The 12,963-nt window shown below is 40.9% G+C and overlaps 1 protein-coding gene across 1 annotated transcript in view; it reads right to left on the bottom strand.

Annotated features, from left to right (window-relative positions):
* UBA3 (ubiquitin like modifier activating enzyme 3) overlaps positions 1 to 12,963 on the bottom strand; it is a gene marked incomplete in the record, with an annotated part of 304,856 nt that overhangs the window by 167,094 nt on the left and 124,799 nt on the right. The window contains 2 exon segments of the mRNA XM_053720683.1: positions 3,103 to 3,205; positions 7,463 to 7,618. Coding sequence (XP_053576658.1) covers positions 3,103 to 3,205; positions 7,463 to 7,618 — 259 coding nt within the window.

Genomic DNA, 12,963 nt, shown 5'->3' with positions numbered 1-12,963 from the left:
TTATATTCCTGTACCATTTCTTTATTTTAAAGGGACATAAGACCCAAAACATTTCTTTCACGATTAAGATAGATACAATATAAAATAATTTTCCAATTTATTTCTATTACCAAGTTTTATTCTTGTATCCTTTGTTGAAAAGCAGGAAGATAAGCTCAGGAGTGAGCATGTGTCTGCAGCACTACGGGGTCGATATATCAAAGGCTTTGCGAGCCTTTCGACCCACTACGACTGCAGGTTCTCACAAGAGAACCTGTACGCCGTATTTAACAAGCATCGGTCACCAGACCGCTGCTTCCCTAATCTTTCGCCACCTCTAAAATGGCGACATTTAATCTCTGCGGTCTAGTCCGACCGGGGAGATGACAGCTCCTGCCCACGCGTGATTGGCTGTGCACGGGCAGTGGGCTAGATTGCACGCGAGCGCAAAAATAGCGCTTGTGTGCAATGCTGAATTCCTCCAGGGGACACAGGAGCGAGCTGCACTTAGTCTTATGCCGCGGTCAGGCCGGGCTGTGACTATACAGCTGGCCCGATGCGCTGAGTAAATATAACAGACCCGCTCAGCAGAGAGCGGGTCTGTGAAACAGCGTTTTATTTTTTAAATTAATAGGGGAAATTATGTTTTATAAAAGTTTGGCTAATATAATGTTATATAATTCTGCACTATGTGCAGAATTATATAACATTATTTTTAAAGTTTACTGACACTTTAACCTTCACTTTAAGTGTTGGCTATAGAAAAGCTGTGTAAACATAACCAGCAGAAGAAATTACACTCCCAGTGAGGGTTAGGAGAAAATGTTATTTTTACATTGTTCTCTCTAAGTATTACACTTTGGTAAACAGATATAATATAATATAAAGGAGCATACAAAGAGAGAAGCGCTCTACCAGGAACGAACAACAGCTCAGTGGCTTGTTCTATGGCGATTTACCACCCGGAAGCAGCCTCTTTTAGACCAGTGTGCTTTTCACAGAAGAAAACTTTCCTGAAGTATATCAGTCTGATCCCGCCAAGTAAGGTCAGTCCAGCCCCGAAATACCAGGCAATTCTCCTCTGAACAAGGAACATGACAACCCCAGACAATCGTTTCGGCCTCCTATGGGCCTCGTCAGTGAGGTGCAGCCACATTCCTCTAAGCACACTGGGCAAGGAGTCCACGTCTGGTTTCCCCCATCACCCATAGGGAGACTTCCCCAGGGTCATAATAATTTGCATACAAAGAGAGAAGCGCTCTACCAGGAACGAACAACAGCTCAGTGGCTTGTTCTATGGCGATTTACCACCCAGAAGCAGCCTCTTTTAGACCAGTGTGCTTTTCACAGAAGAAAACTTTCCTGAAGTATATCAGTCTGATCCTGCCAAGTAAGGTCAGTCCAGCCCCGAAATACCAGGCAATTCTCCTCTGAACAAGGAACATGACAACCCCAGACGATCGTTTCGGCCTCCTATGGGCCTCGTCAGTGAGGTGCAGCCACATTCCTCTAAGCACACTGGGCAAGGAGTCCACGTCTGGTTTCCTCCATCACCCATAGGGAGACTTCCCCAGGGTCATAATAATTTGCATACAAAGAGAGAAGCGCTCTACCAGGAACGAACAACAGCTCAGTGGCTTGTTCTATGGCGATTTACCACCCGGAAGCAGCCTCTTTTAGACCAGTGTGCTTTTCACAGAAGAAAACTTTCCTGAAGTATATCAGTCTGATCCTGCCAAGTAAGGTCAGTCCAGCCCCGAAATACCAGGCAATTCTCCTCTGAACAAGGAACATGACAACCCCAGACGATCGTTTCGGCCTCCTATGGGCCTCGTCAGTGAGGTGCAGCCACATTCCTCTAAGCACACTGGGCAAGGAGTCCACGTCTGGTTTCCCCCATCACCCATAGGGAGACTTCCCCAGGGTTATAATAATTTGCATACAAAGAGAGAAGCGCTCTACCAGGAACGAACAACAGCTCAGTGGCTTGTTCTATGGCTATTTACCACCCGGAAGCAGCCTCTTTTAGACCAGTGTGCTTTTCACAGAAGAAAACTTTCCTGAAGTATATCAGTCTGATCCTGCCAAGTAAGGTCAGTCCAGCCCCGAAAATACCAGGCAATTCTCCTCTGAACAAGGAACATGACAACCCCAGACGATCGTTTCGGCCTCCTATGGGCCTCGTCAGTGAGGTGCAGCCACATTCCTCTAAGCACACTGGGCAAGGAGTCCACGTCTGGTTTCCCCCATCACCCATAGGGAGACTTCCCCAGGGTCATAATAATTTGCATACAAAGAGAGAAGCGCTCTACCAGGAACGAACAACAGCTCAGTGGCTTGTTCTATGGCGATTTACCACCCGGAAGCAGCCTCTTTTAGACCAACTGCACCTCACTGACGAGGCCCATAGGAGGCCGAAACTATCGTCTGGGGTTGTTGCTTCCCTTGTTCAGAGATGAATTGCCTGGTATTTCGGTGCTGGACTGTCATTGGGCAGGGTCAGACTGATATGCTTCAGGATATTTTTTCTCTGTGGCACCCTGAGGAATTCAATAAAAATGAACATGCATGGAAGTTATTCCAGCTTCTGTTCTATCTCATGGAGTGCTGTTCTCTCTCTTTCGATAATATAAAGGAGCTTGTGTGTGTACAAAAAGTGACTAGGAGATATGATTTCCTTAAAGAACAACCTATTTTAATGGGTGGTGGTTTCAAAGAACACCAACTATTAATATACAAAAATAAATATAAATAGTAACAGTCTCAACCTTTTATACTCTGTAGCTAATATAACAGGTCTCAGGCTAATCTTTGCTTTGAACATATTATTCTGTGTAGGATTTATTTCATATTTAATATCCCTTTAAATTAGATAATAGAAGTAGGCCTCCCTAACAGGCCAGGTTTTCAGGATCACGTTGCGTGACAACAGGTTTGAAAACCAGTGCTCTATCTGAATCATCAAAGTTTAATTTTAACTTTACTATTCCTTAGCAGCAAAAGAGTTCCTAGAGGTTATTATAAAACATATTGCCATGGATGGTAAGGAGAATTGTCTCTTCTTTCATTTACAGTTAAATATTCTAAAGTTACAGTCAAACCATAAAATAAGATTTGTGGCACCTCCAAAGGGCTGTTCCTTAGGCCACTGCAGTATTCTGACATATTCGATGCAGTGCTCCGGTAGTCGTGGCATAGAAGCAATTGTGCACATGGGAAAGTTTATCTGGAAAAACAAAGTGAAACACTTGTCATCCTGTGTCTTTATATACTCAGCAAGCTCCTGAAATAACTCACAATTACAGCCACAGTAAAGATAGTACCGAGCTGAAACCAGAAACGGCTAAGAACATTTTATAGTTGTAAAAGATAAAGATCCACGAGTAGAACAACCTATGAATACATCAGCCATCTAATTTAATCACAAGTTTAGCTTCTGTGTTGTACAATGTAAAAAAGGGAAATGTATTCATACCTGATAAATTTGTTTCTTTTACGATACGATGAGTCCACGGATTTCATCCTTACTTGTGGGATATCGCCTCCTTGTCAGCAGGAGGAGGCAAAGAGCTCCACAGCAGAGCTGCATAAATAGCTTCTCCCTTCCCTCCCAACCCAGACATACGACCAAAGTTAGCAAGAGAAAGGAAAAGCCAAGGAGCAGAGGTGACTGAAGTTTAACAAAAATAAAGACCTGTCTCATAAAAACAGGGAGGGCAGTGGACTCATCGTATCGTAAAAGAAACAAATTTATCAGGTAAGAGTAAATTTCCCTTTTCTTTTACAAGATACGATGAGTCCACGGATTTCATCCTTACTTGTGGGATACAATATCAAAGCTACAGGACACGGATGAAACGGGAGGGACAAGACAGGAAACCTAAACAGAAGGCACCACTGCTCGAAGAACTTTCCTCCCAAAAACAGCCTCGGGCGAGGCAAAAGTATCAAATTTGTAAAATTTTGAAAAAGTGTGAAGAGAAGACCAAGTCGCAGCTTTGCAAATCTGTTCCACAGAAGCATCATGTTTAAATGCCCATGAGGAAGCCACAGCCCTAGTGGAATGAGCCGTAATTTGTTCGGGAAACTGCTGTCGAGCAGTCTCATATGCAAAAAGAATGATACTCTTCAACCAAAAAGAAAGAGGTAGCCGCAGCTTTCTGACCCTTACGCTTCCCAGAATAAACAACAAACAGGGAAGAAGATTGACAAAACTCCTTAGTTGCCTGTAAGTAAAACTTCAAGGCACGGAGCACGTCCAAATTATGTAACAGTCGCTCCTTCTTAGAAGGATTAGGACACAAGGAAGGAACAGCAATTTCCTGATTAATATTTTTTATTTGAAACAACCTTAGGAAGAAAACCAGGTTTGGTACGCAACACTACCTTATCTGCATGGAAAATAAGATAAGGAGAATCACATTGTAATGCCGAAAGCTCAGAAACTCTGCGAGCAGAAGAAATAGCAACCAAAAATAAAACTTTCCAAGATAATAACTTAATATCTATGGAATGCATAGGTTCAAACGGAACCCCTTGAAGAACATTAAGAACTAAATTCAAGCTCCAAGGAGGAGCAATTGGTCTAAACACAGGCCTGATTCTAGTCAGAGCCTGACAAAAAGATTGAACATCTGGAACATCTGCCAGACGCTTGTGTAGCAAAATAGACAAAGCAGAAATCTGTCCCTTTAAGGAACTTGCTGACAACCCTTTCTCCAATCCTTCTTGGAGAAAAGATAAAATCCTGGGAATCCTAACCCTACTCCATGAGTAGCCCTTGGATTCACACCAATATAGATATTTACGCCATATCTTATGGTAAATTTTTCTAGTAACAGGCTTACGTGCCTGAATCAAGGTATCAATGACCGAATCAGAGAACCCTCGCTTAGATAAAATCAAGCGTTCAATCTCCAAGCAGTCAGCTGCAGAGAAATTAGATTCGGATGATGGAAGGGTCCCTGAATGAGAAGGTCCTGCCTCAATGGAAGCTTCCACGGTGGCAGAGATGACATGTCCACCAGATCGGCATACCAAGTCCTGCGAGGCCACGCAGGAGCGATGAGAATCACTGAAGCCCTCTCCTGTTTGACTCGAGCAATCACCCGGGGAAGGAGAGCAAATGGAGGGAACACATAAGCTAGGTTGAACGACCAAGGCACTGCCAAGGCATCTATCAGTTCGGCCTGAGGATCCCTGGACCTGGATCCGTATTGCGGGAGCTTGGCATTCTGACGAGACGCCATAAGGTCCAGCTCCGGCCTGCCCCATCTGAGAATCAGGTTGGTAAATACCTCCGGATGGAGTTCCCATTCCCCAGGATGAAACAACTGTCTGCTCAAAAAATCTGCCTCCCAATTGCCCACGCCTGGGATGTAGATTGCCGACAGATAACAAGAGTGAGTCTCCGCCCACTGAATTATCCTGGCTACTTCTGCCATCGCTAAGGAACTCCTTGTTCCTCCCTGATGTCGTGATGTTGTCCGACTGAAATCTGATGAATTTGGTCGAAGCCAACTGAGGCCAAGCCTGAAGTGCACTGAATATTGCTCTCAACTCCAGAATGTTGATGGGAAGTAGAGACTCCAATCGAGTCCATACACCTTGAGCCTTCAAGGAATTCCAGACTGCTCCCCACCCTATCAGACTGGCATCCGTTGTCACTATCTCCCATGAGGGTCTGCGGAAGCATGTCCCCTGGGACAGATGATCCAGCGACAACCACCACAGAAGAGAGTCCCTTGTCTCCTGATCTAGATCTATTTGAGGAGACAAATTTGCATAATCTCCATTCCACTGTCTGAGCATGCTCAGTTGTAGAGGTCTGAGATGTAAACGAGCAAACGGAATGATGTCCATTGCTGCCACCATCAATCCAATTGCCTCCATGCACTGAGCCACTGACGGCCGAGGATTGGACTGAAGGGATCGGCATGTATTTAGGATTTTTAACTTTCTGACTTCCGTCAAAAAGATCTTCATGGATAGAGAGTCTATTAGAGTTCCCAGGAAGGGAACCCTTGTCTGTGGAATTAGTGAACTCTTTTCTAGATTTACCTTTCACCCATGAGTCCATTCAATGCCAGAATGAGTTGGGGAAAAGTTCAATATGTCAGTATCCCATTTTTTAATAAAAATGATAATCCACACCTGTTAAAAAGGGAAGCCCATACCCAAGCCCATAACCCCTAACAGAAAGGCAGAGTACAGCCAATTCTGAGATATGCTGCAGAGCCCCAGAAATAAAGACTGCACTTACCTTTATGCTGAAACGCCTAACAGAAAGGCAGAGTACAGCCAATTCTGAGATATGCTGCAGAGCCCCAGAAATAAAGACTGCACTTACCTTTATGCTGAAGGACAGCATGACAGTCTCACAGTATCAAGAGGGTCATCTCTTCCTCCTGGGGTCCTGTGAAGACAGTAGGGTCTTAGTTAAAAATCTCTAAGACCATAAACAGAAGGGCAGCACAAATATGGGAGGCGCAGTGAGGCTAAAACCTCACCAGTTCCCATTGCCTTAAAGCCACCTGTAGCTCTACTCTAGAGGCTGACAAGGAATACGGCTACACCCTATAGTAAAAGAGTACACTTTGGCACCATTTTAAAAATAATAAACTCTTGATTGAAGAATCTAAACTAACACCTCACTTTACCTCTTCCTATCACTAACACAGGCAAAGAGAATGACTGGGTTGGGAGGGAAGGGAGGAGCTATTTATGCAGCTCTGCTGTGGAGCTCTTGCCTCCTCCTGCTGACCAGGAGGCGATATCCCACAAGTAAGGATGAAATCCGTGGACTCATCGTATCTTGTAAAATAAATAATAACATGATCTGTTACACAACTAAAAGGTTAAAGGGACATGAACCCCAAAATTGTTCTTTTATGATTCAGATAGAGCAGTGATTTTAAACAACTTTCTAATTTACTTCTATTATCTAATTTGTTTTGTTCTCTTGGTATCTTATGTTAAAAAGCAGGGGCATAAGCTCAGGAGCCGGCCCATTACTGGAGCACTATATGGCAGCAGTTTTGCAAGAATTTTATCCATTTGCAAGAGCACTAGACGGCAGCACTATTTCCTGCTATTTAGGTATCTCTTCAACAAAGAATATAATGGTAACAAAGCAAATTTGATCTTAGAAGTAAATTGGATTTTTTTTTAAATTAAGTGCTCTGTGTCACAAAAGAAAAATTTGGGGTTTCATAATTCTTTAAACGTGCACCATATTGTACTACAGAAAGAAAAAAAAAGATGAGCGCGGCAGGGAAAGAGGGGATCCAAGTGGATGGGGACTAGTATATAAATATATCGATAACTTCTATATACAAAACACCTTTGCAGGGGTTACATGTATAGTTAGAAAACAGGATTTCTTTTATTACAATAACAACAAATGAGAGGATTTCGTTATGACAATAAAATGTTCATTTAAGATGCAGAACAATATTCGTTATGGCTGTTACACTTAGCTTACTTGGGGTGGGTATAGTTCGAGGGTACATTCCACACATGCGGTCATTCCTGGCAGTATAACCCGGGCGTTTCCTTTAAAACCTTCTGTCCCTCCGTCAATCAGAGGAATAACTGTACTCTGCTGCAGCACCCCATCTTCATAGTTCAGTAGAGACATCTGCAAGTAACAAGTCCAGCAGATTACCAGCAATGTAACACACTATTGTGACTTTACTCCAGAAAGCAGCTCATTGTTCTTTAGCCAAAGCTTAACCCTTTGCTGATACCAGAAGGAATCAGATATTGCGTTGAAGATTTAAAGTGACACAAAAATCCACATTTTTCTTTCAGGATTCAGGCAGAACATACGATTTTAAACAACTTTTCAATTTACTTTTATTATCAAAATGTCTTTGCTTTCAAGTTATCCTTTGTTGAAAATGCAGGAAGATAAGCTCAGGAGTGTGCACGTGTCTACAGCACTATATGGCAGCTGTTTTACAACAATGTTATACATTAGCAGGAGAACAAGATGGCACCAGTTTTATTATAATGTTATACATTAGCAGGAGCACTATATGGCAGCAGTTTTACAACAATGTTATACATTAGCAGGAGAACTAGATGGCACCAGTTTTATAATAATGTTATACATTAGCAAGAGCACTATATGGCAGCAGTTTTACAACAATGTTATACATTAGCAGGAGAACTAGATGGCACCAGTTTTATAATAATGTTATACATTAGATGGAGCACTATATGGCAGCAGTTTTGTAAAAATGTTATACATTAGCAAGAGCACTAGATGGCAGCAGTTTTATAATAATGTTTTACATTAGCAAGAGCACTATATGGCAGCAGTTTTATAACAATGTTATACATTAGCAGGAGCACTAGATGGCAGCAGTTTTATAACAATGTTATACATTAGCAGGAGCACTAGATGGCAGCAGTTTTATAACAATGTTATACATTCGCAAGAGCAATAGATGGCAGCAGTTTTATAACAATGTTATACATTAGCAAGAGCACTAGATGGCACCAGTTTTATAATAATGTTATACATTAGCAAGGGCACTAGATGGCACCAGTTTTATAATGTTATACATTAGCAAAAGCACTAGATGGCAGCAGTTTTATAACAATGTTATACATTAGCAGGAGCACTAGATAGCAGCAGTTTTATAATAATGTTATACATTCACAAGAGCACTAGATGGCAGCAGTTTTATAATAATGTTATACATAAGCAAGAGCACTAGATGGCAGCAGTTTTATAATAATGTTATACATTAGCAAGGGCACTAGATGGCACCAGTTTTATAATGTTATACATTAGCAAAAGCACTAGATGGCAGCAGTTATATTATGTTATACATTAGCAAGAACACTAGATGGCAGCAGTTTTATAACAATGTCATACATTAGCAAGAGCACTAGATGGCAGCAGTTACATAATAATGTTATACATTAGCTAGAGCACTAGATGGCAGCAGTTATATAACAATGTTATACATTAGCAAAAGCACTAGATGGCAGCAGTTATATTATGTTATACATTAGCAAGAACACTAGATGGCAGCAGTTTTAGAACAATGTCATACATTAGCAAGAGCACTAGATGGCAGCAGTTATATAATAATGTTATACATTAGCTAGAGCACTAGATGGCAGAAGTTATATAATAATGTTATACATTAGCTAGAGCACTAGATGGCAGCAGTTTTATAACAATGTTATACATTAGCAGGAGCACTATATGGCAGCAGTTTTGTAACAATGTTATACATTAGCAAGAGCACTAGATGGCAGCAGTTTTATAACAATGTTATACATTAGCAAGAGCACTAGATGGCACCAGTTTTATAACAATGTTATACATTAGGAGCACTAGATGGCACCAGTTTTATAACAATGTTATACATTAGCAAGAGCACTAGATGGCAGCAGTTATATTATAATGTTATACATTAGCAAGAACACTAGATGGCAGCAGTTTTATAACAATGTTATACATTAGCAAGAACACTAGATGGCAGCAGTTTTATAACAATGTCATACATTAGCAAGAGCACTAGATGGCAGTAGTTTTATAATAATGTTATACATTAGCAAGAGCACTAGATGGCAGCAGTTATATAATAATGTTATACATTAGCAGGAGCACTAGATGGCAGCAGTTTTATAACAATGTTATACATTAGCAAGAGCACTAGATGGCAGCAGTTTTATAACAATGTAATACATTAGCAAGAGCACTAGATGGCACCAGTTTTATAATAATGTTATAGATTAGCAAGAGCACTAGATGGCAGCAGTTTTATAATAATGTTATACATTAGCAAGGGCACTAGATGGCAGCAGTTATATTATAATGTTATACATTAGCAGGAGCACTAGATGGCAGCAGTTTTATAATAATGTTATACATTAGCAAGAGCACTAGATGACAGCAGTTTTATAACAAGGTTATACATTAGCAAGAGCACTAGATGGCAGCAGTTTTATAACAATGTAATACATTAGCAAGAGCACAAGATGGCACCAATTTTATAATAATGTTATACATTAGCAAGAGCACTAGATGGCAGCGCTATTTCCTGTCATGTAGTGTTTCAGGCACGTGCACATGCTACCTATCTAGATATCCCTGCAACAAAGAAAAACAAGCAAACTTTTAAATAGTTTTCTCTATTTGAATCATTAAAGACAAATATTGGATTCCATGTCCCTTTTAAAATCAATGAGGTAATATAACATTTTGGAACTGGGATCTTGGGCTCTAAATATACTGGCAGAAAGAAGCTCTAGTGTATAAAACTTCTGGCTGCACGTGGCCCTTGTAGACCCCCTAGTGGCTCCCAACCTATTCTCAGTAGCAGCACAACGTATACTTGTTTTACCCTCTAGAAAACATATATTCTTTATTTTACCTTGCAATACACCTGAATTCCCTTTTAATTCCTAGTTAAAGGGACATCTAACTTTTTTTGTATTGATCTCTGTAATATAAGCATTTTTCTAGCATTTAAAGGGCCATGATACCCAAATGTAGAAACACTTGATAGTGATGCAGTATAGCTGTAAAAATCGAACTAGAAAATATCACCTGAACATCTCAGTGTAAAAAAGAAAGATATTTTATCTCAAAATGTCCTAAGTAGCCACATCCCGTTGTAAAGGACTTCTAAGCAGCAAATCAGTATGTCTGTCCCGGGACCGTGCCTCATGCATACTCATCTTATTTCCCTATTCATTTTAAAGGGACAGTCTAGTCCAAATTAACTTTCATGATTCAGATACGGCATCTAAGTTTAAACAATTTTCCAATTTACTTATATCACCAATTTTTCTTTGTTCTCTTGGCATTCTTAGTTGAAAGCTAAACCTAGGTGGTTCATATGCTTATTTTTTGGACCTTGAAGGCCACCTCTTATCTAAAGGCATTTTGACATTTTTTCACCACTAGAGGGTGTTAGTTCAGGTGTGTCATATAGATAACACTGTGCTCACACAGGTGGAGTTACCTAGGAGTCACCACTGATTGGCTAAAATGCAAGTCTGTCAAAAGAACTGAGCTAAGGGGGCAGTTTGCAAAGGCGTAGATACAAGTTAATCACAGAGGTAAAAAGTAAATTAATATAACAGTGTTGTTATGCAGAACTGGGGAATGGGTAATAAAGGGATTATTTATCTTTTTTAAACAATAACAATTCTGGTGTAGACTGTCCCTTTAAGGAAGTTTACTATGAAATATCATGAGATCACAGTAAAAGAGTTCATGACCTCAGCACTGCTGATGCCGATTGGCTGCAGTTCATTTCTTCCTTTCTATTTTTTTTTTTACCTGCAGCTGAGCAGTAACTGAAAGAACCTTACTCTGGTGAGCTGAGGAGATTGTGAGGTAAAATATCTTCCTTTTTTACATAGAGATGCTCAGGTGATATTTTCCTGTCAGCTTTTTACAGTTATGGTGCATCACTTTAAAGGGACAGTCTAGGCCAAAATAAACTTTCCTGATTCAGATAGAGCATGTAATTTTAAACAATTTTCCAATTTACTTTTATCACTAATTTTGCTTTGTTCTCTTGGTATTCTTAGTTGAAAGCTTAACCTAGGAGGTTCATATGCTAATTTCTTAGACCTTGAAGCCCACCTCTTTCAGATTGCATTTTAACAGTTTTTCACCACTAGAGGGTGTTAGTTCACGTATTTCATATAGATAACACTGTGCTCATGCACGAGAAGTTATCTGGGAGCAGGCACTGAATGGCTAGACTGCAAGTCTATCAAAAGAACTGAAAAAAGGGGCAGTTGGCAGAGGCTTAGATACAAGATAATCACAGAGGTTAAAAGTATATTATTATAACTGTGTTGGTTATGCAAAACTGGGAAATGCGTAATAAAGGGATTATCTATCTTTTAAAACAATAAAAATTCTGGTGTAGACTGTCCCTTTAAAGTGGTTTAGCATATGAGTATTATGTCCCTTTAAGGAACAAAAAACAAATTATGCTTACCTGATAATTTCATTTTCTTCCGTGGGAAAGAGTCCACAGCCGCATTCATTACTTGTGGGAAATAAGAACCTGGCCACCAGGAGGAGGCAAAGACACACCAGCCAAAAGCTTAAATACTCCTCTCACTTCCCCTATCCCCCAGTCATTCTGCTGAGAAACAAGGATTAGTGGAAGAAATATCAAAGTGAATGGGTGCCAGAAGACTACACACGAAAAACGCATCAAAAAATGTGCGGGGGCTATGGACTCTTTCCCATGGAAGAAAATGAAATTATCATCAGGTAAGCATAATTTATGTTTTTCTTCCTAATGGGAAAGAGTCCACAGCCGCATTCATTACTTGTGGGAAAATTATACCCAAGTCAAAGAGGACACTGAATGCCAAGAATGGGAGGGTAAGAGTCGGCCCAAACTGAGGGCAACAGGACTGAACCACATCCCATAAATAAAAAAGTCCCGCAGGGAGGAAAAACATGATAAAACAGGGCCCCAAGGACACAAACGACAGTCCCAAGACTGGGTAAAAACCACATGCAACACCACCGGATCCCATACACACGTCCCCATAAGGGAACCCAGACCAACAACTCACCAAAGGAAGAAGCAAGGGAGAGGGAGAACTGAACCAGAACCCTGCATTTCAAAGGACAGAGTAGATTAGCTCGGGAGACTCCAGAAAGCCTCACGAAATGCCAGAAAAAAGAGCATCATCAGTCAAACACGACCAAATTGGAGACCGAAAGAGAACAAAAAGTATCTTGAAAACAGAATGCATGCTATAGTGCAGCCACAGATAAAGGGGGAAAAATCCTTGTCCAGCTCCCCAGCTGTAGGGAACCACAGAGAAACGGAACCAGCAAAAACCAAGTTCCTAGACAAAACCCCGTCCATGGAGGGAAAAATCAGAGATCCAAACCCCCCCCCCCCCGAGAACTTAGAGAGCACCTCAACAGGGACCCACTGTATCCAAAAGAAACAGAGACAGCTGAAAAGTCAAAAG

The sequence above is a fragment of the Bombina bombina genome, chromosome 7, assembly GCF_027579735.1.
Source record: "Bombina bombina isolate aBomBom1 chromosome 7, aBomBom1.pri, whole genome shotgun sequence".
NCBI classification, from domain to species: Eukaryota; Metazoa; Chordata; class Amphibia; order Anura; family Bombinatoridae; genus Bombina; species Bombina bombina.
Note: the sequence above shows the minus strand (reverse complement) of the source record. Positions and strands in the feature narration are given on the sequence as shown.